The 24,801-nt window shown below is 58.2% G+C and overlaps 2 pseudogenes and 4 gene segments (V, D, J or C); all 6 read left to right on the top strand.

Moving 5' to 3' along the window:
- Positions 1-2,626: 2,626 nt before the first annotated feature.
- LOC144379742 (immunoglobulin lambda constant 7 pseudogene) lies at positions 2,627-5,415 on the top strand (annotated as a pseudogene).
- A 1,972-nt stretch (positions 5,416-7,387) lies between these two features.
- On the top strand, positions 7,388-9,472 carry LOC144379741 (immunoglobulin lambda constant 7-like; the record flags this gene model as incomplete). The annotated part of the segment is given in 2 exon segments: positions 7,388-7,598; positions 9,013-9,472. Coding segments are annotated over 2 exon segments (531 nt in total), but the record flags the coding sequence as incomplete, so codon positions are not given.
- Positions 9,473-10,686: 1,214 nt separating this feature from the next.
- LOC144379911 (immunoglobulin lambda constant 7-like) lies at positions 10,687-12,751 on the top strand. The segment is given in 2 exon segments: positions 10,687-10,900; positions 12,292-12,751. Coding segments are annotated over 2 exon segments (531 nt in total).
- A 1,261-nt stretch (positions 12,752-14,012) lies between these two features.
- LOC144379740 (immunoglobulin lambda constant 7 pseudogene) lies at positions 14,013-16,801 on the top strand (annotated as a pseudogene).
- Positions 16,802-18,773: 1,972 nt separating this feature from the next.
- On the top strand, positions 18,774-20,858 carry LOC144379739 (immunoglobulin lambda constant 7-like; the record flags this gene model as incomplete). The annotated part of the segment is given in 2 exon segments: positions 18,774-18,984; positions 20,399-20,858. Coding segments are annotated over 2 exon segments (531 nt in total), but the record flags the coding sequence as incomplete, so codon positions are not given.
- A 1,215-nt stretch (positions 20,859-22,073) lies between these two features.
- On the top strand, positions 22,074-24,139 carry LOC118526519 (immunoglobulin lambda constant 7-like). The segment is given in 2 exon segments: positions 22,074-22,287; positions 23,680-24,139. Coding segments are annotated over 2 exon segments (531 nt in total).
- The last annotated feature ends 662 nt before the right edge of the window (positions 24,140-24,801 follow it).

The following is a 24,801-nucleotide window of genomic DNA, read 5'->3' as shown; positions in this document are numbered from 1 at the left end:
CACCGCATGGAAGAGAACCTAAAGCAAGAGAAACAAGGACAGAAGGAAGATTTCCTATGACAAGGTGGCCTCAGAATATGGAGTCCCCCGTCCTCCTCCAGGAGAGGGCTAAGGACACTCAGGCCCCAAAGGTTGCCTCGACCCATATCAACACTGGAAGACAGACCCCTGAACAGATGCTGGGGCATCTGGTGACTGGTGACTCCACAGGGACAGGAGACAGGGACGGACCCTACCTCTGCCAGGCACACTGTGGTGCTAGGACAGGTAGATCCCCCAGTATAATGTCATGTGCAAGGTGACCCCTCAGAACAGCCCCAGCTACAGCCTCAGAACAGCAAATTCACCTCTCCCAGGACCCCTCTACCTACTAGACAGCAATCCAGCCCGGGGGCAGATGCTCTCTCCCCCTCAGGCAACCTCAGAAGCTCTCTGTCAGGAGGTGGGCAGGGGCTGCAACGATGGATTCAGGGGGAATGTGGCCAAGAAACCCCTCCCAGAAAGGAATGAGAGCCCAGCACCAGGACAGACAGACACCCTGCCTGAGCATACCCTAGACAGGAACCTGGCAGGACAGACAGACTCCGTAGGGAAATTGAGGTGTCAAGGCTGACAAAAGCCAGTAACAAGGGAGCCCATGGGGGACAAAGTGAGTGATGAGGACATGTGAGCCTGAGGAGAGGCTGACACCACAGAGGGGTGCAGATCGTCCAATAGACAGACACTCAGATTCTCCCCACAGAAGGTAAGTGACCCAACCCGTGGCTGAGCTGACCTCAGGGCAGCAAGGGCCACCTGAGGCCCAAGCCAGGGACGTGACACAGCCGTACCCCGACATCAGGACTGAGGTAGGAGCTGCCAGAGTAATCCTCTGACCTTGACCTGCCGCCCCTGCATCCCCACAGGTCAGCCCACGTCCGCACCCTCGGTCACGCTCTTCCCACCCTCCTCTGAGGAACTCGGCGCCAACAAGGCCACCCTGGTGTGCCTCGTCAGTGACTTCTACCCCAGCGGCGTGACGGTGGCCTGGAAGGTAGATGGCAGCACCGTCACCCAGGGCGTGGAGACCACCAAGCCCTCCAAACAGAGCAACAACAAGTACGCGGCCAGCAGCTACCTGAGCCTGACGCCTGCCAAGTGGAAATCATACAGCAGCGTCAGCTGCCTGGTCACGCACGAGGGGAGAACCGTGGAGAAGAAGGTGGTCCCCGCAGAGTGCTCTTAGGTCCCCGACACCCTCCCACACCCAAGGGGGCCTGGAGCCACAGGACCTCCGGGCGGATCTGCCCTCCCAGCAGGGTCACCCCAGCCCTTCTCGCTGCACCCGCTCGACACTCAATAAAATGTCCTTTATTCAATCAGAAATCGTGCTCTCTGCTCATTGCGCTTCTAACACTTTGTGTCCTGAACACAACCGTCTTTAGGGGTGAGCATCAATCTTTTGCTTTTGGGGAAATCAGTCTGAAGAAGGCATCCTCTTCTTAGGCGGGGTAGTTCTACTCTCACCTTGAAAGGCCAGAGAATATTCCAGAACAGAAAATGCCAACGGCAGAACGGAGATTAAACACCATCCTCCACAATGGCTCTATGCTCTTTTCTTTCTTTGGACCATGCCCATGGCCATTCACAGCTGGCCTCGCTGACCTGGGCTCCCCATGGTGTGCAGATAATGTCTGAGTGCCTCTCAGAATCTGGGACTAGCCCCTCTCATGAAATGTTCACTCTCCTTTCCCTAGAGGCTCCCGTCTCAGTGCCATGATTTCCCTGAATTCCTATCCCATGGGGACCTGCCCCACCATCACACCCTAGAACATCCTCCCTTCCTTGGGGAGACCCCCTGCCCCGACTCCCCAGGGACACTGTTGTATTCCCCTCACAGACTCTCCCGGGTACACTCACGACAGGACCTTCAGCCAGGACACTGGGCACTCCCACTCCCAATCCCACTCGTGGCCCCTCCTCCCACATTGTCTCTTGGTTCCCACTTGTATTCATATTCTCTGGGAGACAGACACCAGCTACGTTTTCTAGGCCCCCTCCAAGGCCAAGCCAACCCATGAGCCCAGTGCTCGTGCTGGGGGGACCTGCTGGGGCCTCTATGTTAAACATCCAGGGTCAGATTCTGGGAATGGGCTGCCACAAGGTCCCTAAACTGACTCATCGATTTAGGAGCCTAGTGTGGAAGCTGAGCTAGGACACCAATGCACATACACGGGTACAAATGAACACAAACACCCACGCACACACACGATGATCACAGAGGCACTTGCACCTTTCCAAACACTGCCATGGTGGGCATGTCTGGGGGAGGATCAGGAAAGCTACAGTACAGGGGCTACTCGGAAACCCCATGTGGGACGTGAGCAAAGAACACCCAGTCGCCGCAGTGCCCACCAGAGCCAGCCAGTGACAGAGAGAAGGCCAGGGAGATTCGAGTCCAGGATGGAGTGAGACAAGAGACACGATGAGCTCCTGGGGGCGGGGGGGTGGTCTGGACGGGAAGAGGCAGGCAGACCGGGGAGGACAGCAGCAGTGCCGACCAAGCGTGCCACCATGTCACAGAAAGAAGGAGGCCAGGCCTACGTGTCCACTGGGTGAGCTCTGCGGGTAACGTCCCCAGGCCAGGATGCAGGTCAAGGCCCTGGGGGTCAGGGCCCCCTCACCACGAGAAGGTCCAGTGCCGGGGCTCAGTATGTGCCCTGCGTGCTGGGCCCACCCTGTGCTAGTCGTGATTGCTGTATGTGGGCATCTGTGATTCTGAGTCAGTTCCAGTGGCCAGCACAGACTCCCACACTGGAGTTCTGGGTGAAGTTGCTAGAAGCCCTGGCCGCCTCCCCACCCACCAAGGGCCCGCCACGTCTATCCAGCTGACATTTAGCCCACACACCCCCACACGGTGACGTCTGACCTCCGCGGGCTCAGGTCGGGGACTAAACACTAACCATCCACTACATCTTCTGGAAGAACCAGCCAAAGGCAGAGATTCTGGAGCTCAGGGCCCTCTGGAGGGAGCTGAATGCTTGGGGGGGGAACATGCTTCTCCACCCACCCACTTCCCATTCCTGACCCCAAACCTGCATGGCCTCTTGTGCTGAGGATGTGGTGGCACCCAGGACCCTCTCCACGACTCCCAGGTCTGCAAAGGGGTCCCAGCTCCATCATCTCTGTGTGAAACATGCCTGCCCACCCGTTTCACAAGGACACCCTGACACACAGCTCCTACCTAAGGATGGAGTTAGCTGGGAATTCCGATGCCATAGCCAGACCTTCTCTCCAGCCCCTCACCATGACTGAGGATGGATGGACTCTGAACCCTCCATAGACATGATATTCCAGGTCCCCAGGTGCCACCACCTCCCCCCCCCCCCCCCCGCCCATCTGCCAGACCAGCACCCGTGACAAGGAGGCTGCACTGTGGGCCTCCCGAGCAGCTGCAGGTGGGCCTGGGTCAGGGCTGGAGGGGCTCACAGAGGGTTTGTGTCCGAGGCTGTGTCACAGTGTGCTGTGTTCGGCGGCGGGACCCAGCTGACCGTCCTCGGTGAGTCTCCCCCTTGCCCTCCTCTTTGGGATCCAGGGTACAATTTGGGGGAAAGCCTCTCTCCTTTCAATTTGGACTAGGGCTCAGTCTGAAGGTCTGTGGGGTCTGTACCTTTTGCCCTCTTTGTCTGTCCCTCATGCCTCCACTGGTCCCAGCTTGTCAGGTGTCTGTTCAAAGCTGCTGGGGACCAGCCCCCAAACCCTCCGTAATCTACACTCAGGCCTCATTGTGGATCCAGCTCTATCCCACGGGAAACTTTTCCCCTGGACTCGGGAATACTGGGCTCCCAACTGAGAGTCTATTGGCTTCAAGAGCCTGGGGGGGAATGATAGGTGAAGGACAAGGACAAGGGAGGCTCAGCCTGCCAGCAGAGCCATAGGGGGAGGGAAGGATGCTGGGGACCGCTCAGGCGCTGGTTTCTGTCTCTGGGGATCACAGCCAGAGGGCTGCCTGGAACACAGTGAGGAGAGCCTTGGTCTGGGGACCAGGAGGCAAGGAGGGGGAAGCAGGACAAGGGGTCAAGGATGAAGCGAGGACTTCAGAGGAGAAGGGGGCCCAGGATGCTGGGAACACCAACTTCCACGGGGACAGTCAGACACCAAGAACACGACAGGTCTCAGGACACTCAGGCAGCAGAAGTCCATCCTTTCCTTTCCCACCACGGCTGGAAATTCCCTTGAGCACGTAGTTGGGTTCTGGCTCCCTGTGAGGGACAGGTGACAGGGACAAGTGCCTAACTGGCACTCAGATCCTGGGACATACAGACCCCCTAGCAAAACTTCACAGATCAGGGAGACCCCTCAGGACAGACACAGCACCAGCCTCAGACCTGAACATTCACCTTGCCCAAAATCCCTCCATCCGCTGGACTCCCTGGAATCCGGCACCAGGGGCTCTCAGCCCTTCCCCACCCAGCATCCCTAGTGGGGGTGGGGATCCATGGGGAGGTGGGCAGGCTGCTGGAAGGAGTGAGGCGGTCTGGGGGCAGGACTACTAATTTTCACATGGCAACAGAGCCCTGCAACCAAGGACCTAACAGATCTAGGAAATCCCAGGTAATCCCACCGGGGGATGTCACATTGAGAAAGATGACCACGGACAGGCAGATTCATCAGGCAACCAGGGTCTCAGGGCCAGTAGAGCTAGATCTGGGGGTGGGCTGAGTGATTTCTAAGGTTATGTGACCTGAGGAGAGATTGAATCCGTGGAGGGGCCCGGAAACTAGAGGATCTGGCACTCAGATTCTCCCCACAGAAGGTAAGTGACCCAACCCGTGGCTGACCTGACCTCAGGGCAGCAAGGGCCACCTGAGGCCCAAGCCAGAGACGTGACACAGCCGTACCCCGACATGAGGACTGAGGTAGGAGCTGACAGAGTAATCCTCTGACCTTGACCTGCCGCCCCTGCATCCCCACAGGTCAGCCCACGTCCGCACCCTCGGTCACGCTCTTCCCACCCTCCTCTGAGGAACTCGGCGCCAACAAGGCCACCCTGGTGTGCCTCGTCAGTGACTTCTACCCCAGAGACGTGACGGTGGAGTGGAAGGCAGACGGCAGCAAGATTGAGTCGGGCGTGGAGACCACCAAGCCCTCCAAACAGAGCAACAACAAGTACGCGGCCAGCAGCTACCTGAGCCTGACGCCTGCCAAGTGGAAATCATACAGCAGCGTCAGCTGCCTGGTCAAGCACGAGGGGAGAACCGTGGAGAAGAAGGTGGTCCCCGCAGAGTGCTCTTAGGTCCCCGACACCCTCCCCCACCCAAGGGGGCCTGGAGCCACAGGACCTCTGGGCGGATCTGCCCTCCCAGCAGGGTCACCCCAGCCCTTCTCGCTGCACCCGCTCGACACTCAATAAAATGTCCTTTATTCAATCAGAAATCGTGCTCTCTGCTCATTGCGCTTCTAACACTTTGTGTCCTGAACACAACCGTCTTTAGGGGTGAGCATCAATCTTTTGCTTTTGGGGGAAATCAGTCTGAAGAAGGCATCCTCTTCTTAGGCAGGGTAGTTCTACTTCTTAGGCAGGTAGTTCTCTAGAATGGCCAGAGAATATTCCAGAACAGAAAATGCCAACGGGAGGACGGAGATCAAAGACCATCCTCCACAATGGCTCTATGCTCTTTTCTTTCTTTGGACCATGCCCATGGCCATTCACAGCTGGCCTCGCTGACCTGGGCTCCCCATGGTGTGCAGATAATTTCTGAGTGCCTCTCAGAATCTGGGACTAGCCCCTCTCATGAAATGTTCACTCTCCTTTCCCTAGAGGCTCCCGTCTCAGTGCCATGATTTCCCTGAATTCCTATCCCATGGGGAACTGCCCCACCATCACACCCTAGAACATCCTCCCTTCCTTGGGGGAACCCCCCCCCCAACTCCCCAGGGACACTGTTGTATTCCCCTCACAGACTCTCCTGTGTACACTCACGACAGGACCTTCAGCCAGGACACTGGGCACTCCCACTCCCAATCCCACCCGTGGCCCCTCCTCCCACATTGTCTCTTGGGTCCCACTTGTATTCATGTTCTCTGGGAGACAGACACCAGCTACGTTTTCTAGCCCCCCTCCAAGGCCAAGCCAACCCATGAGCCCAGTGCTCGTGCTGGGGGGACCTGCTGGGGCCTCTATGTTAAACATCCAGGGTCAGATTCTGGGAATGGGCTGCCACAAGGTCCCTAAACTGACTCATCGATTTAGGAGCCTAGTGTGGAAGCTGAGCTAGGACACCAATGCACACACACGGGTACAAATGAGCACAAACACCCACGCACACACGGTGATCACAGAGGCCCTGGTGCCTCTCCAAACCCTGCCATGGTGGGTGTGTCTGGGGAGGATCAGGAAAGCTACAGTACAGGGGCTACTCGGAAACCCCATGTGGGACGTGAGCAAAGAACACCCAGTCGCCGCAGTGCCCACCAGAGCCAGCCAGTGACAGAGAGAAGGCCAGGGAGATTCGAGTCCAGGATGGAGTGAGACAAGAGACATGATGAGCTCCAGGGGCCGGGGGGCGGGGCGGGGGGGAACTGGACTGGAAGAGGCAAGCAGACCAGGGAGGACAGCAGCAGTGCTGACCAAGCGTGCCACCGTGTCACAGAAAGAAGGAGGCCAGGCCTGCGTGTCCCCTGGGTGAGCTCTGCAGGTGACGTCCCCAGGCTAAGATGCAGGCCGAGGCCCTGGGGAGCAGGGCCCCCTCACCACGAAAAGGTCCAGTGCCGGGGTTCAGTATGTGTCCTGCGTGCTGGGCCCACCCGGTGCTAGTCGTGATTGCTGTATGTGGGCATGTGTGATTCTGAGTCAGTTCCGGTGGCCAGCACAGACTCCCACACTGGAGTTCTGGGTGAAGTTTCTAGAAGCCCCGACCGCCTCCCCACCCACCAGGGGCCCGCCAGGTCTGTCCAGCTGACATTTAGCCCGCACACCCCTACACGGTGACGTCTGACCTCCCCGGGCTCAGGTCAGGGACTAAACACTAACCATCCACTATATCTTCTGGAAGAACCAGCCAAAGGCAGAGATTCTGGAGCTCAGGGCCCTCTGGAGGGAGCTGAGTGCTTGGGGGGGAATCATGCTTCTCCACCCACCCACTTCCCATTCCTGACCCCAAACCTGCATGGCCTCTTGTGCTGAGGATGTGGTGGCACCCAGGACCCTCTCCACGACTCCCAAGTCTGCAAGGGGGTCCCAGCTCCATCATCTCTGAGTGAAACAGACCTGCTCACCCCTTCCACAAGGACACCCTGAAACACAGCTCCTTCCTAAGGATGGAGTTAGCTGGGAATTCCGATGCCATAGCCAGACCTTCTCTCCAGCCCCTCACCATGACTGAGGATGGATGGACTCTGAACCCTCCATGGACATGAAATTCCAGGTCCCCAGGTGCCAGCACCACCCCCCCACCCATCTGCCAGACCAGCACCCGTGACAAAGAGACTGCACTGTGGCCTCCCGAGCAGCTGCAGGTGGGCCTGGGTCAGGGCTGGAGGGGCTCACAGAGGGTTTGTGTCCGAGGCTGTGTCACAGTGTGTTGTGCTCGGCGGCGGGACCCAGCTGACCGTCCTCGGTGAGTCTCCCCCTTGCCCTCCTCTTTGGGATCCAGGGTACAATTTGGGGGAAAGCCTCTCTCCTTTCAATTTGGACTAGGGCTCAGTCTGAAGGTCTGTGGGGTCTGTACCTTTTGCCCTCTTTGTCTGTCCCTCATGCCTCCACTGGTCCCAGCTTGTCAGGTGTCTGTTCAGAGCTGCTGGGGACCAGCCCCCAAACCCTCCGTAATCTACACTCGGGCCTCATTGTGGGTCCAGCTCTATCCCACGGGAAACTTTTCCTCTGGACTCGGGAATACTGGGCTCCCAACTGAGAGTCTATTGGCTTCAAGAGCCTGGGGGGAAATGATAGGTGAAGGACAAGGACAAGGGAGGCTCAGCCTGCCAGCAGAGCCATAGGGGGAGGGAAGGATGCTGGGGACCGCTCAGGCGCTGGCTTCTGTCTCTGAGGATCACGGCAGAGGGCCGCTTTAATCACAGTGAGGAGAGCCTTGGTCTGGGGACCAGGAGGCAAGGAGGGGGAAACAGGACAAGGGGTCAAGGATGAAGTGAGGACTTCAGAGGTGAAGGGGGCCCAGGGTGCTAGGAAAGCCCACCTTCATGGGGACAGTCAGACACCAAGAACAGGACAGGACTCAGGCACTTGGGCAGCAGAGGTCCATCCCTTCCCATCCCACCACGGCTGGAAAGTCCCCTGAGCAGATACTTGGGTCTGGACTCCGGGAGAGGGAAAGGCAACAGGAACAGTGCCTGCCAGACTCTCAGAAATCCTAGGACGGACAGAACCCCTCGCAGAACTTTATAGACTAGGGAGACCCTCTCAGAACAGACACAGCACCAGCCTCACGCCTGAAGGTTCACCTCGCACGAAATCGCTCCATCTGCTGGATTCCCTGGAATCCGGCACCAGGGGCTCAGAGCCCTTCCCCACCCAGCCTCCCTGGGGATGTGGCAGATCCATGGGGAGGTGGGCAAGGCTGGTGTGAAGGAGGGAGGCGGTCTGGGGGCAAGACAACTACATTTCACATGGTAACAGATGCAGCCAGGGACAGATCCGCTCTAGGAAATCCCGGGTAAGGGACCTGGGGGATGTCACACTGAGAATGATGTCCAAGGACAGACAAATTCAGAAGGCAACAGGGTCTCAGGGCCAGTAGTGCCAGTCCTGGGGGCGGACTGGGTGATTTCGAAGGCTCTGTGACCTGAGGAGAGATTGAATCCGTAGAGAGGCCCGGAAACTAGAGGATCTGGCACTCAGATTCTCCCCACAGAAGGTAAGTGACCCAACCCGTGGCTGACCTGAACTCAGGACAGCAAGGGCCACCTGAGGCCCAAGCCAGGGACGTGACACAGCCGTACCCCGACATCAGGACTGAGGTAGGAGCCGACAGAGTAATCCTCTGACCTTGACCTGCCGCCCCTGCATCCCCACAGGTCAGCCCACGTCCGCACCCTCGGTCACGCTCTTCCCACCCTCCTCTGAGGAACTCAGCGCCAACAAGGCCACCCTGGTGTGCCTCGTCAGTGACTTCTACCCCAGCGGCGTGACGGTGGCCTGGAAGGCAGACGGCAGCACCGTCACCCAGGGCGTGGAGACCACCAAGCCCTCCAAACAGAGCAACAACAAGTACGCGGCCAGCAGCTACCTGAGCCTGACGCCTGCCAAGTGGAAATCATACAGCAGCGTCAGCTGCCTGGTCACGCACGAGGGGAGAACCGTGGAGAAGAAGATGGTCCCCGCAGAGTGCTCTTAGGTCCCCGACACCCTCCCACACCCAAGGGGGCCTGGAGCCACAGGACCTCCGGGAGGATCTACCCTCCCACCAGGGTCACCCCAGCCCTTCTCGCTGCACCCGCTCGACACTCAATAAAATGTCCTTTATTCAATCAGAAATCGTGCTCTCTGCTCATTGCGCTTCTAACACTTTGTGCCCTGAACACAACCGTCTTTAGGGGTGAGCATCAATCTTTTGCCTTTGGGGGAAAGGAGTCTGCAAGGGCATCCTCATGGTTTTGGGAGGGCTACTTTGACTCTCACCCACAATGGCCATAGAATATTCCAGAGCAGATCTGAACAGCAGAACCAAGATAGACCATCCTCCCCAATATCTCTTTACTTGCCCTTCTTATGGGGGCCACATCAGTCACCAACAGTACCAAAGCCCACTGCTCTTGGTTCCCCATGGACTCCTGGATAATGTCTGAGCTCCTCCCTGGACCGGGAGCCTCACCATCTGGTACAAACCCCCCTCAGAGATGTTCCCTCTCCTTTCCTTTATGCCACCACTCATTGCCATGTTTGCTCTGGTTTCCTACCTCATATGGGCATTCCCTATCGTCACAACCTAGAGCATGGGGGACCCCCTGCTCCTGCCTCCCCAGTGACACTGTCCTGTGCCCCTCCCACAGACGTCTCTGTCACACTCACTACAGGACCCTCAGTCCCTCGACCCTAGCCATTCAATCCCACACTCCCACTGAGGGCTCCTCCTCCCACGTGTGTCATGGGGGTCCCAGCTGCATTCAAGGTCCTTGGGAGGCAGGGACCCTGTAGAGTCCAATCCATCACTGACCCACCACAAGCACTAACCCAAAATGTCCATGCATAGTCACTGTCAATGTCAAGTTTACGTTCTGGACTGTGCCCTGGACAACTGTGGACTGTGAACTGGTTCACCTTCTTAGGAGTTGGGAATGGGCCCTGAGAACCAGGAGACTGCCGTGCGGGGAGCTAGCTCAGGGTGGCGGGTCCAGGCTCCACGTCCCGCACACAGACTGGGCACGTACACACGCACGACCAAGTTGCATGCACACGCTAGTACACACACGTACATGCTATTACACACACGGCCGTGTGGGGCCTGTGCCTAGGACGTGTGGTAGCATCCAGAACCCTCCACGGGCCTCAGCTCAGCAGAGGTCACAGGCCCCATCATGTCTGTGTTGGAAACAGGACTGTCAGTTCTTCCAGGTGACAGTCCCCCAGCAAGCCGAGCCACAGACCGAGCTCCTTCCAGGAAGTGACCTGGGATGTGATATGTCACTCAGACATTCCCTCCTACCCCTCCATGGCTGGGGATGCGGGGAAGCTCACCCCACAAGGAACTGAAGATGTGGGGGGGGATGGGGCCCCCTCTCAAGCTCCCATGGGCCAGACCAGCCCCCACAAAGAGGAGGCTGGACTTTGAGCCTCCCAAGCAGCTGCAGGTGGGCCTGGGTTTGGCGGGGAGGGGGTGTGCTGCCGGGGGTGACCGAGGGTTTGTGTTCGAGGCTGTATCACTGTGTTATGTGTTCGGCGCAGGGACCCAACTGACCGTCCTAGGTGAGTCTCCCCTTTCTCTCTCTTTGGGGACCAGAGTGATATTTGCGGGCACTTTTCTCTCCTTACTGTCCTGACTGCGCCTGGGGTCTGAACCTCTCTGGGGCCTGGAAACTTCTCCGTTGGGTCCGTCCCAAGCCCCTTTTAGCCTGTTCTCTCTTCTCAGACTCCCGGTCAGGGCAGGACGGGATGGTCCCAGTGACCCCTTCCTATTCCCCCCTACCGTGACCCTGAGCATTCTCCAGGGGGCTCCTCCTCTGGACTCTGGGAGGTTCAGCTCCCTCTGGTCTCCCCAGTCCCAGACACGGGGAAGTGAGGGACTGAAGGAGCACAGGACTGGGGGACTCAGGCTGGGGCACCAGGGCCATGGGACGTGGAAAAGATGCTTGCACAGCTCAGCTCTCCAAGTGCGTGTCGCACTTTGGTCCTACGTTCTCCGGGTTGTAGGTGGGGGCTAGTGAGAAGCTATGTGGGGAACTCTTGGTTGGGCACCGCATGGAAGAGAACCTAAAGCAAGAGAAACAAGGACAGAAGGAAGATTTCCTATGACAAGGTGGCCTCAGAATATGGAGTCCCCCGTCCTCCTCCAGGAGAGGGCTAAGGACACTCAGGCCCCAAAGGTTGCCTCGACCCATATCAACACTGGAAGACAGACCCCTGAACAGATGCTGGGGCATCTGGTGACTGGTGACTCCACAGGGACAGGAGACAGGGACGGACCCTACCTCTGCCAGGCACACTGTGGTGCTAGGACAGGTAGATCCCCCAGTATAATGTCATGTGCAAGGTGACCCCTCAGAACAGCCCCAGCTACAGCCTCAGAACAGCAAATTCACCTCTCCCAGGACCCCTCTACCTACTAGACAGCAATCCAGCCCGGGGGCAGATGCTCTCTCCCCCTCAGGCAACCTCAGAAGCTCTCTGTCAGGAGGTGGGCAGGGGCTGCAACGATGGATTCAGGGGGAATGTGGCCAAGAAACCCCTCCCAGAAAGGAATGAGAGCCCAGCACCAGGACAGACAGACACCCTGCCTGAGCATACCCTAGACAGGAACCTGGCAGGACAGACAGACTCCGTAGGGAAATTGAGGTGTCAAGGCTGACAAAAGCCAGTAACAAGGGAGCCCATGGGGGACAAAGTGAGTGATGAGGACATGTGAGCCTGAGGAGAGGCTGACACCACAGAGGGGTGCAGATCGTCCAATAGACAGACACTCAGATTCTCCCCACAGAAGGTAAGTGACCCAACCCGTGGCTGAGCTGACCTCAGGGCAGCAAGGGCCACCTGAGGCCCAAGCCAGGGACGTGACACAGCCGTACCCCGACATCAGGACTGAGGTAGGAGCTGCCAGAGTAATCCTCTGACCTTGACCTGCCGCCCCTGCATCCCCACAGGTCAGCCCACGTCCGCACCCTCGGTCACGCTCTTCCCACCCTCCTCTGAGGAACTCGGCGCCAACAAGGCCACCCTGGTGTGCCTCGTCAGTGACTTCTACCCCAGCGGCGTGACGGTGGCCTGGAAGGTAGATGGCAGCACCGTCACCCAGGGCGTGGAGACCACCAAGCCCTCCAAACAGAGCAACAACAAGTACGCGGCCAGCAGCTACCTGAGCCTGACGCCTGCCAAGTGGAAATCATACAGCAGCGTCAGCTGCCTGGTCACGCACGAGGGGAGAACCGTGGAGAAGAAGGTGGTCCCCGCAGAGTGCTCTTAGGTCCCCGACACCCTCCCACACCCAAGGGGGCCTGGAGCCACAGGACCTCCGGGCGGATCTGCCCTCCCAGCAGGGTCACCCCAGCCCTTCTCGCTGCACCCGCTCGACACTCAATAAAATGTCCTTTATTCAATCAGAAATCGTGCTCTCTGCTCATTGCGCTTCTAACACTTTGTGTCCTGAACACAACCGTCTTTAGGGGTGAGCATCAATCTTTTGCTTTTGGGGAAATCAGTCTGAAGAAGGCATCCTCTTCTTAGGCGGGGTAGTTCTACTCTCACCTTGAAAGGCCAGAGAATATTCCAGAACAGAAAATGCCAACGGCAGAACGGAGATTAAACACCATCCTCCACAATGGCTCTATGCTCTTTTCTTTCTTTGGACCATGCCCATGGCCATTCACAGCTGGCCTCGCTGACCTGGGCTCCCCATGGTGTGCAGATAATGTCTGAGTGCCTCTCAGAATCTGGGACTAGCCCCTCTCATGAAATGTTCACTCTCCTTTCCCTAGAGGCTCCCGTCTCAGTGCCATGATTTCCCTGAATTCCTATCCCATGGGGACCTGCCCCACCATCACACCCTAGAACATCCTCCCTTCCTTGGGGAGACCCCCTGCCCCGACTCCCCAGGGACACTGTTGTATTCCCCTCACAGACTCTCCCGGGTACACTCACGACAGGACCTTCAGCCAGGACACTGGGCACTCCCACTCCCAATCCCACTCGTGGCCCCTCCTCCCACATTGTCTCTTGGTTCCCACTTGTATTCATATTCTCTGGGAGACAGACACCAGCTACGTTTTCTAGGCCCCCTCCAAGGCCAAGCCAACCCATGAGCCCAGTGCTCGTGCTGGGGGGACCTGCTGGGGCCTCTATGTTAAACATCCAGGGTCAGATTCTGGGAATGGGCTGCCACAAGGTCCCTAAACTGACTCATCGATTTAGGAGCCTAGTGTGGAAGCTGAGCTAGGACACCAATGCACATACACGGGTACAAATGAACACAAACACCCACGCACACACACGATGATCACAGAGGCACTTGCACCTTTCCAAACACTGCCATGGTGGGCATGTCTGGGGGAGGATCAGGAAAGCTACAGTACAGGGGCTACTCGGAAACCCCATGTGGGACGTGAGCAAAGAACACCCAGTCGCCGCAGTGCCCACCAGAGCCAGCCAGTGACAGAGAGAAGGCCAGGGAGATTCGAGTCCAGGATGGAGTGAGACAAGAGACACGATGAGCTCCTGGGGGCGGGGGGGTGGTCTGGACGGGAAGAGGCAGGCAGACCGGGGAGGACAGCAGCAGTGCCGACCAAGCGTGCCACCATGTCACAGAAAGAAGGAGGCCAGGCCTACGTGTCCACTGGGTGAGCTCTGCGGGTAACGTCCCCAGGCCAGGATGCAGGTCAAGGCCCTGGGGGTCAGGGCCCCCTCACCACGAGAAGGTCCAGTGCCGGGGCTCAGTATGTGCCCTGCGTGCTGGGCCCACCCTGTGCTAGTCGTGATTGCTGTATGTGGGCATCTGTGATTCTGAGTCAGTTCCAGTGGCCAGCACAGACTCCCACACTGGAGTTCTGGGTGAAGTTGCTAGAAGCCCTGGCCGCCTCCCCACCCACCAAGGGCCCGCCACGTCTATCCAGCTGACATTTAGCCCACACACCCCCACACGGTGACGTCTGACCTCCGCGGGCTCAGGTCGGGGACTAAACACTAACCATCCACTACATCTTCTGGAAGAACCAGCCAAAGGCAGAGATTCTGGAGCTCAGGGCCCTCTGGAGGGAGCTGAATGCTTGGGGGGGGAACATGCTTCTCCACCCACCCACTTCCCATTCCTGACCCCAAACCTGCATGGCCTCTTGTGCTGAGGATGTGGTGGCACCCAGGACCCTCTCCACGACTCCCAGGTCTGCAAAGGGGTCCCAGCTCCATCATCTCTGTGTGAAACATGCCTGCCCACCCGTTTCACAAGGACACCCTGACACACAGCTCCTACCTAAGGATGGAGTTAGCTGGGAATTCCGATGCCATAGCCAGACCTTCTCTCCAGCCCCTCACCATGACTGAGGATGGATGGACTCTGAACCCTCCATAGACATGATATTCCAGGTCCCCAGGTGCCACCACCTCCCCCCCCCCCCCCCCGCCCATCTGCCAGACCAGCACCCGTGACAAGGAGGCTGCACTGTGGGCCTCCCGAGCAGCTGCAGGTGGGCCTGGGTCAGGGCTGGAGGGGCTCACAGAGGGTTTGTGTCCGAGGCTGTGTCACAGTGTGCTGTGTTCGGCGGCGGGACCCAGCTGACCGTCCTCGGTGAGTCTCCCCCTTGCCCTCCTCTTTGGGATCCAGGGTACAATTTGGGGGAAAGCCTCTCTCCTTTCAATTTGGACTAGGGCTCAGTCTGAAGGTCTGTGGGGTCTGTACCTTTTGCCCTCTTTGTCTGTCCCTCATGCCTCCACTGGTCCCAGCTTGTCAGGTGTCTGTTCAAAGCTGCTGGGGACCAGCCCCCAAACCCTCCGTAATCTACACTCAGGCCTCATTGTGGATCCAGCTCTATCCCACGGGAAACTTTTCCCCTGGACTCGGGAATACTGGGCTCCCAACTGAGAGTCTATTGGCTTCAAGAGCCTGGGGGGGAATGATAGGTGAAGGACAAGGACAAGGGAGGCTCAGCCTGCCAGCAGAGCCATAGGGGGAGGGAAGGATGCTGGGGACCGCTCAGGCGCTGGTTTCTGTCTCTGGGGATCACAGCCAGAGGGCTGCCTGGAACACAGTGAGGAGAGCCTTGGTCTGGGGACCAGGAGGCAAGGAGGGGGAAGCAGGACAAGGGGTCAAGGATGAAGCGAGGACTTCAGAGGAGAAGGGGGCCCAGGATGCTGGGAACACCAACTTCCACGGGGACAGTCAGACACCAAGAACACGACAGGTCTCAGGACACTCAGGCAGCAGAAGTCCATCCTTTCCTTTCCCACCACGGCTGGAAATTCCCTTGAGCACGTAGTTGGGTTCTGGCTCCCTGTGAGGGACAGGTGACAGGGACAAGTGCCTAACTGGCACTCAGATCCTGGGACATACAGACCCCCTAGCAAAACTTCACAGATCAGGGAGACCCCTCAGGACAGACACAGCACCAGCCTCAGACCTGAACATTCACCTTGCCCAAAATCCCTCCATCCGCTGGACTCCCTGGAATCCGGCACCAGGGGCTCTCAGCCCTTCCCCACCCAGCATCCCTAGTGGGGGTGGGGATCCATGGGGAGGTGGGCAGGCTGCTGGAAGGAGTGAGGCGGTCTGGGGGCAGGACTACTAATTTTCACATGGCAACAGAGCCCTGCAACCAAGGACCTAACAGATCTAGGAAATCCCAGGTAATCCCACCGGGGGATGTCACATTGAGAAAGATGACCACGGACAGGCAGATTCATCAGGCAACCAGGGTCTCAGGGCCAGTAGAGCTAGATCTGGGGGTGGGCTGAGTGATTTCTAAGGTTATGTGACCTGAGGAGAGATTGAATCCGTGGAGGGGCCCGGAAACTAGAGGATCTGGCACTCAGATTCTCCCCACAGAAGGTAAGTGACCCAACCCGTGGCTGACCTGACCTCAGGGCAGCAAGGGCCACCTGAGGCCCAAGCCAGAGACGTGACACAGCCGTACCCCGACATGAGGACTGAGGTAGGAGCTGACAGAGTAATCCTCTGACCTTGACCTGCCGCCCCTGCATCCCCACAGGTCAGCCCACGTCCGCACCCTCGGTCACGCTCTTCCCACCCTCCTCTGAGGAACTCGGCGCCAACAAGGCCACCCTGGTGTGCCTCGTCAGTGACTTCTACCCCAGAGACGTGACGGTGGAGTGGAAGGCAGACGGCAGCAAGATTGAGTCGGGCGTGGAGACCACCAAGCCCTCCAAACAGAGCAACAACAAGTACGCGGCCAGCAGCTACCTGAGCCTGACGCCTGCCAAGTGGAAATCATACAGCAGCGTCAGCTGCCTGGTCAAGCACGAGGGGAGAACCGTGGAGAAGAAGGTGGTCCCCGCAGAGTGCTCTTAGGTCCCCGACACCCTCCCCCACCCAAGGGGGCCTGGAGCCACAGGACCTCTGGGCGGATCTGCCCTCCCAGCAGGGTCACCCCAGCCCTTCTCGCTGCACCCGCTCGACACTCAATAAAATGTCCTTTATTCAATCAGAAATCGTGCTCTCTGCTCATTGCGCTTCTAACACTTTGTGTCCTGAACACAACCGTCTTTAGGGGTGAGCATCAATCTTTTGCTTTTGGGGGAAATCAGTCTGAAGAAGGCATCCTCTTCTTAGGCAGGGTAGTTCTACTTCTTAGGCAGGTAGTTCTCTAGAATGGCCAGAGAATATTCCAGAACAGAAAATGCCAACGGGAGGACGGAGATCAAAGACCATCCTCCACAATGGCTCTATGCTCTTTTCTTTCTTTGGACCATGCCCATGGCCATTCACAGCTGGCCTCGCTGACCTGGGCTCCCCATGGTGTGCAGATAATTTCTGAGTGCCTCTCAGAATCTGGGACTAGCCCCTCTCATGAAATGTTCACTCTCCTTTCCCTAGAGGCTCCCGTCTCAGTGCCATGATTTCCCTGAATTCCTATCCCATGGGGAACTGCCCCACCATCACACCCTAGAACATCCTCCCTTCCTTGGGGGAACCCCCCCCCCAACTCCCCAGGGACACTGTTGTATTCCCCTCACAGACTCTCCTGTGTACACTCACGACAGGACCTTCAGCCAGGACACTGGGCACTCCCACTCCCAATCCCACCCGTGGCCCCTCCTCCCACATTGTCTCTTGGGTCCCACTTGTATTCATGTTCTCTGGGAGACAGACACCAGCTACGTTTTCTAGCCCCCCTCCAAGGCCAAGCCAACCCATGAGCCCAGTGCTCGTGCTGGGGGGACCTGCTGGGGCCTCTATGTTAAACATCCAGGGTCAGATTCTGGGAATGGGCTGCCACAAGGTCCCTAAACTGACTCATCGATTTAGGAGCCTAGTGTGGAAGCTGAGCTAGGACACCAATGCACACACACGGGTACAAATGAGCACAAACACCCACGCACACACGGTGATCACAGAGGCCCTGGTGCCTCTCCAAACCCTGCCATGGTGGGTGTGTCTGGGGAGGATCAGGAAAGCTACAGTACAGGGGCTACTCGGAAACCCCATGTGGGACGTGAGCAAAGAACACCCAGTCGCCGCAGTGCCCACCAGAGCCAGCCAGTGACAGAGAGAAGGCCAGGGAGATTCGAGTCCAGGATGGAGTGAGACAAGAGACATGATGAGCTCCAGGGGCCGGGGGGCGGGGCGGGGGGGAACTGGACTGGAAGAGGCAAGCAGACCAGGGAGGACAGCAGCAGTGCTGACCAAGCGTGCCACCGTGTCACAGAAAGAAGGAGGCCAGGCCTGCGTGTCCCCTGGGTGAGCTCTGCAGGTGACGTCCCCAGGCTAAGATGCAGGCCGAGGCCCTGGGGAGCAGGGCCCCCTCACCACGAAAAGGTCCAGTGCCGGGGTTCAGTATGTGTCCTGCGTGCTGGGCCCACCCGGTGCTAGTCGTGATTGCTGTATGTGGGCATGTGTGATTCTGAGTCAGTTCCGGTGGCCAGCACAGACTCCCACACTGGAGTTCTGGGTGAAGTTTCTAGAAGCCCCGACCGCCTCCCCACCCACCAGGGGCCCGCCAGGTCTGTCCAGCTGACATTTAGCCCGCACACCCCTACACGGTGACGTCTGACCTCCCCGGGCTCAGGTCAGGGACTAAACACTAACCATCCACTATATCTTCTGGAAGAACCAGCCAAAGGCAGAGATTCTGGAGCTCAGGGCCCTCTGGAGGGAGCTGAGTGCTTGGGGGGGAATCATGCTTCTCCACCCACCCACTTCCCATTCCTGACCCCAAACCTGCATGGCCTCTTGTGCTGAGGATGTGGTGGCACCCAGGACCCTCTCCACGACTCCCAAGTCTGCAAGGGGGTCCCAGCTCCATCATCTCTGAGTGAAACAGACCTGCTCACCCCTTCCACAAGGACACCCTGAAACACAGCTCCTTCCTAAGGATGGAGTTAGCTGGGAATTCCGATGCCATAGCCAGACCTTCTCTCCAGCCCCTCACCATGACTGAGGATGGATGGACTCTGAACCCTCCATGGACATGAAATTCCAGGTCCCCAGGTGCCAGCACCACCCCCCCACCCATCTGCCAGACCAGCACCCGTGACAAAGAGACTGCACTGTGGCCTCCCGAGCAGCTGCAGGTGGGCCTGGGTCAGGGCTGGAGGGGCTCACAGAGGGTTTGTGTCCGAGGCTGTGTCACAGTGTGTTGTGCTCGGCGGCGGGACCCAGCTGACCGTCCTCGGTGAGTCTCCCCCTTGCCCTCCTCTTTGGGATCCAGGGTACAATTTGGGGGAAAGCCTCTCTCCTTTCAATTTGGACTAGGGCTCAGTCTGAAGGTCTGTGGGGTCTGTACCTTTTGCCCTCTTTGTCTGTCCCTCATGCCTCCACTGGTCCCAGCTTGTCAGGTGTCTGTTCAGAGCTGCTGGGGACCAGCCCCCAAACCCTCCGTAATCTACACTCGGGCCTCATTGTGGGTCCAGCTCTATCCCACGGGAAACTTTTCCTCTGGACTCGGGAATACTGGGCTCCCAACTGAGAGTCTATTGGCTTCAAGAGCCTGGGGGGAAATGATAGGTGAAGGACAAGGACAAGGGAGGCTCAGCCTGCCAGCAGAGCCATAGGGGGAGGGAAGGATGCTGGGGACCGCTCAGGCGCTGGCTTCTGTCTCTGAGGATCACGGCAGAGGGCCGCTTTAATCACAGTGAGGAGAGCCTTGGTCTGGGGACCAGGAGGCAAGGAGGGGGAAACAGGACAAGGGGTCAAGGATGAAGTGAGGACTTCAGAGGTGAAGGGGGCCCAGGGTGCTAGGAAAGCCCACCTTCATGGGGACAGTCAGACACCAAGAACAGGACAGGACTCAGGCACTTGGGCAGCAGAGGTCCATCCCTTCCCATCCCACCACGGCTGGAAAGTCCCCTGAGCAGATACTTGGGTCTGGACTCCGGGAGAGGGAAAGGCAACAGGAACAGTGCCTGCCAGACTCTCAGAAATCCTAGGACGGACAGAACCCCTCGCAGAACTTTATAGACTAGGGAGACCCTCTCAGAACAGACACAGCACCAGCCTCACGCCTGAAGGTTCACCTCGCACGAAATCGCTCCATCTGCTGGATTCCCTGGAATCCGGCACCAGGGGCTCAGAGCCCTTCCCCACCCAGCCTCCCTGGGGATGTGGCAGATCCATGGGGAGGTGGGCAAGGCTGGTGTGAAGGAGGGAGGCGGTCTGGGGGCAAGACAACTACATTTCACATGGTAACAGATGCAGCCAGGGACAGATCCGCTCTAGGAAATCCCGGGTAAGGGACCTGGGGGATGTCACACTGAGAATGATGTCCAAGGACAGACAAATTCAGAAGGCAACAGGGTCTCAGGGCCAGTAGTGCCAGTCCTGGGGGCGGACTGGGTGATTTCGAAGGCTCTGTGACCTGAGGAGAGATTGAATCCGTAGAGAGGCCCGGAAACTAGAGGATCTGGCACTCAGATTCTCCCCACAGAAGGTAAGTGACCCAACCCGTGGCTGACCTGAACTCAGGACAGCAAGGGCCACCTGAGGCCCAAGCCAGGGACGTGACACAGCCGTACCCCGACATCAGGACTGAGGTAGGAGCCGACAGAGTAATCCTCTGACCTTGACCTGCCGCCCCTGCATCCCCACAGGTCAGCCCACGTCCGCACCCTCGGTCACGCTCTTCCCACCCTCCTCTGAGGAACTCAGCGCCAACAAGGCCACCCTGGTGTGCCTCGTCAGTGACTTCTACCCCAGCGGCGTGACGGTGGCCTGGAAGGCAGACGGCAGCACCGTCACCCAGGGCGTGGAGACCACCAAGCCCTCCAAACAGAGCAACAACAAGTACGCGGCCAGCAGCTACCTGAGCCTGACGCCTGCCAAGTGGAAATCATACAGCAGCGTCAGCTGCCTGGTCACGCACGAGGGGAGAACCGTGGAGAAGAAGATGGTCCCCGCAGAGTGCTCTTAGGTCCCCGACACCCTCCCACACCCAAGGGGGCCTGGAGCCACAGGACCTCCGGGAGGATCTACCCTCCCACCAGGGTCACCCCAGCCCTTCTCGCTGCACCCGCTCGACACTCAATAAAATGTCCTTTATTCAATCAGAAATCGTGCTCTCTGCTCATTGCGCTTCTAACACTTTGTGCCCTGAACACAACCGTCTTTAGGGGTGAGCATCAATCTTTTGCCTTTGGGGGAAAGGAGTCTGCAAGGGCATCCTCATGGTTTTGGGAGGGCTACTTTGACTCTCACCCACAATGGCCATAGAATATTCCAGAGCAGATCTGAACAGCAGAACCAAGATAGACCATCCTCCCCAATATCTCTTTACTTGCCCTTCTTATGGGGGCCACATCAGTCACCAACAGTACCAAAGCCCACTGCTCTTGGTTCCCCATGGACTCCTGGATAATGTCTGAGCTCCTCCCTGGACCGGGAGCCTCACCATCTGGTACAAACCCCCCTCAGAGATGTTCCCTCTCCTTTCCTTTATGCCACCACTCATTGCCATGTTTGCTCTGGTTTCCTACCTCATATGGGCATTCCCTATCGTCACAACCTAGAGCATGGGGGACCCCCTGCTCCTGCCTCCCCAGTGACACTGTCCTGTGCCCCTCCCACAGACGTCTCTGTCACACTCACTACAGGACCCTCAGTCCCTCGACCCTAGCCATTCAATCCCACACTCCCACTGAGGGCTCCTCCTCCCACGTGTGTCATGGGGGCCCCAGCTGCATTCAAGGTCCTTGGGAGGCAGGGACCCTGTAGAGTCCAATCCATCACTGACCCACCACAAGCACTAACCCAAAATGTCCATGCGTAGTCACTGTCAATGTCAAGTTTACGTTCTGGACTGTGCCCTGGACAACTGTGGACTGTGAACTGGTTCACCTTCTTAGGAGTTGGGAATGGGCCCTGAGAACCAGGAAGACTGCCGTGCGGGGAGCTAGCTCAGGGTGGCGGGTCCAGGCTCCGCGTCCCGCACACAGACTGGGCACGTACACACGCACGACCAAGTTGCATGCACACGCTAGTACACACACGTACATGCTATTGCACGCACGGCCGTGTGGGGCCTGTGCCTAGGACGTGTGGTAGCATCCAGAACCCTCCACGGGCCTCAGCTCAGCAGAGGGCACAGGCCCCATCATGTCTGTGTTGGAAACAGGACTGTCGGTTCTTCCAGGTGACATTCCCCCAGCAAGCCGAGCCACAGACCGAGCTCCTTCCAGGAAGTGACCTGGGATGTGATATGTCACTCAGACATTCCCTCCTACCCCTCCATGGCTGGGGATGCGGGGAAGCTCACCCCACAAGGAACTGAAGATGTGGGGGGGGATGGGGCCCCCTCTCAAGCTCCCATGGGCCAGACCAGCCCCCACAAAGAGGAGGCTGGACTTTGAGCCTCCCAAGCAGCTGCAGGTGGGCCTGGGTTTGGCGGGGAGGGGGTGTGCTGCCGGGGGTGACCGAGGGTTTGTGTTCGAGGCTGTATCACTGTGTTATGTGTTCGGCGCAGGGACCCAACTGACCGTCCTAGGTGAGTCTCCCCCTTTCTCTCTCTTTGGGGACCAGAGTGATATTTGGGGGTACTTTTCTCTCCTTACTGTCCTGACTGCGCCTGGGGTCTGAACCTCTCTGGGGCCTGGAAACTTCTCCGTTGGGTCCGTCCCAAGCCCCTTTTAGCCTGTTCTCTCTTCTCAGACTCCCGGTCAGGGCAGGACGGGATGGTCCCAGTGACCCCTTCCTGTTCCCCCCTACTGTGACCCTGAGCATTCTCCAGGGGGCTCCTCCTCTGGACTCTGGGAGGTTCAGCTCCCTCTGGTCTCCCCAGTCCCAGACACGGGGAAGTGAGGGACTGAAGGAGCACAGGACTGGGGGACTCAGGCTGGGGCACCAGGGCCATGGGACATGGAAAAGATGCTTGCACAGCTCAGCTCTCCAAGTGCGTGTCACACTTTGGTCCTACGTTCTCCGGGTTCTAGGTGGGGGCTAGTGAGAGGCTATGTGGGGCACTCTTGGTTGGGCACCGCATGGAAGAGAACCTAAAGCAAAAGAAACAAGGACAGAAGGAAGATTTCCTATGACAAGGTGGCCTCAGAATATGGAGTCCCCCGTCCTCCTCCAGGAGAGGGCTAAGGACACTCAGGCCCCAAAGGTTGCCTCGACCCATATCAACACTGGAAGACAGACCCCTGAACAGATGCTGGGGCATCTGGTGACTGGTGACTCCACAGGGACAGGAGACAGGGACGGACCCTACCTCTGCCAGGCACACTGTGGTGCTAGGACAGGTAGATCCCCCAGTATAATGTCATGTGCAAGGTGACCCCTCAGAACAGCCCCAGCTACAGCCTCAGAACAGCAAATTCACCTCTCCCAGGACCCCTCTACCTACTAGACAGCAATCCAGCCCGGGGGCAGATCCTCTCTCCCCCTCAGGCAACCTCAGAAGCTCTCTGTCAGGAGGTGGGCAGGGGCTGCAATGATGGATTCAGGGGGAATGTGGCCAAGAAACCCCTCCCAGAAAGGAATGAGAGCCCAGCACCAGGACAGACAGACACCCTGCCTGAGCATACCCTAGACAGGAACCTGGCAGGACAGACAGACTCCATAGGGAAATTGAGGTGTCAAGGCTGACAAAAGCCAGTAACAAGGGAGCCCATGGGGGACAAAGTGAGTGATGAGGACATGTGAGCCTGAGGAGAGGCTGACACCACAGAGGGGTGCAGATCGTCCAATAGACAGACACTCAGATTCTCCCCACAGAAGGTAAGTGACCCAACCCGTGGCTGAGCTGACCTCAGGGCAGCAAGGGCCACCTGAGGCCCAAGCCAGGGACGTGACACAGCCGTACCCCGACATCAGGACTGAGGTAGGAGCCGACAGAGTAATCCTCTGACCTTGACCTGCCGCCCCTGCATCCCCACAGGTCAGCCCACGTCCGCACCCTCGGTCACGCTCTTCCCACCCTCCTCTGAGGAACTCGGCGCCAACAAGGCCACCCTGGTGTGCCTCGTCAGTGACTTCTACCCCAGCGGCGTGACGGTGGCCTGGAAGGCAGATGGCAGCACCGTCACCCAGGGCGTGGAGACCACCAAGCCCTCCAAACAGAGCAACAGCAAGTACGCGGCCAGCAGCTACCTGAGCCTGACGCCTGCCAAGTGGAAATCATACAGCAGCGTCAGCTGCCTGGTCACGCACGAGGGGAGAACCGTGGAGAAGAAGGTGGTCCCCGCAGAGTGCTCTTAGGTCCCCGACACCCTCCCACACCCAAGGGGGCCTGGAGCCACAGGACCTCCGGGCGGATCTGCCCTCCCAGCAGGGTCACCCCAGCCCTTCTCGCTGCACCCGCTCGACACTCAATAAAATGTCCTTTATTCAATCAGAAATCGTGCTCTCTGCTCATTGCGCTTCTAACACTTTGTGTCCTGAACACAACCGTCTTTAGGGGTGAGCATCAATCTTTTGCTTTTGGGGGAAATCAGTCTGAAGAAGGCATCCTCTTCTTAGGCGGGGTAGTTCTACTCTCACCTTGAAGGGCCAGAGAATATTCCAGAACAGAAAATACCAACGGCAGAACGGAGATTAAACACCATCCTCCACAATGGCTCTATGCTCTTTTCTTTCTTTGGACCATGCCCATGGCCATTCACAGCTGGCCTCGCTGACCTGGGCTCCCCATGGTGTGCAGATAATTTCTGAGTGCCTCTCAGAATCTGGGACTAGCCCCTCTCATGAAATGTTCACTCTCCTTTCCCTAGAGGCTCCCGTCTCAGTGCCATGATTTCCCTGAATTCCTATCCCATGGGGACCTGCCCCACCATCACACCCTAGAACATCCTCCCTTCCTTGGGGGAACCCCCTGCCCCGACACCCCAGGGACACTGTTGTATTCCCCTCACAGACTCTCCTGCGTACACTCACGACAGGACCTTCAGCCAGGACACTGGGCACTCCCACTCCCAATCCCACTCGTGGCCCCTCCTCCCACATTGTCTCTTGGTTCCCACTTGTATTCATATTCTCTGGGAGACAGACACCAGCTACGTTT

The sequence above is a fragment of the Halichoerus grypus genome, chromosome 13 (assembly GCF_964656455.1).
Source record: "Halichoerus grypus chromosome 13, mHalGry1.hap1.1, whole genome shotgun sequence".
Lineage (NCBI taxonomy): Eukaryota > Metazoa > Chordata > Mammalia > Carnivora > Phocidae > Halichoerus > Halichoerus grypus.
The sequence above is the reverse complement of the archived record's forward strand: the minus strand, read 5'-3'. Positions and strand labels throughout refer to the sequence as shown.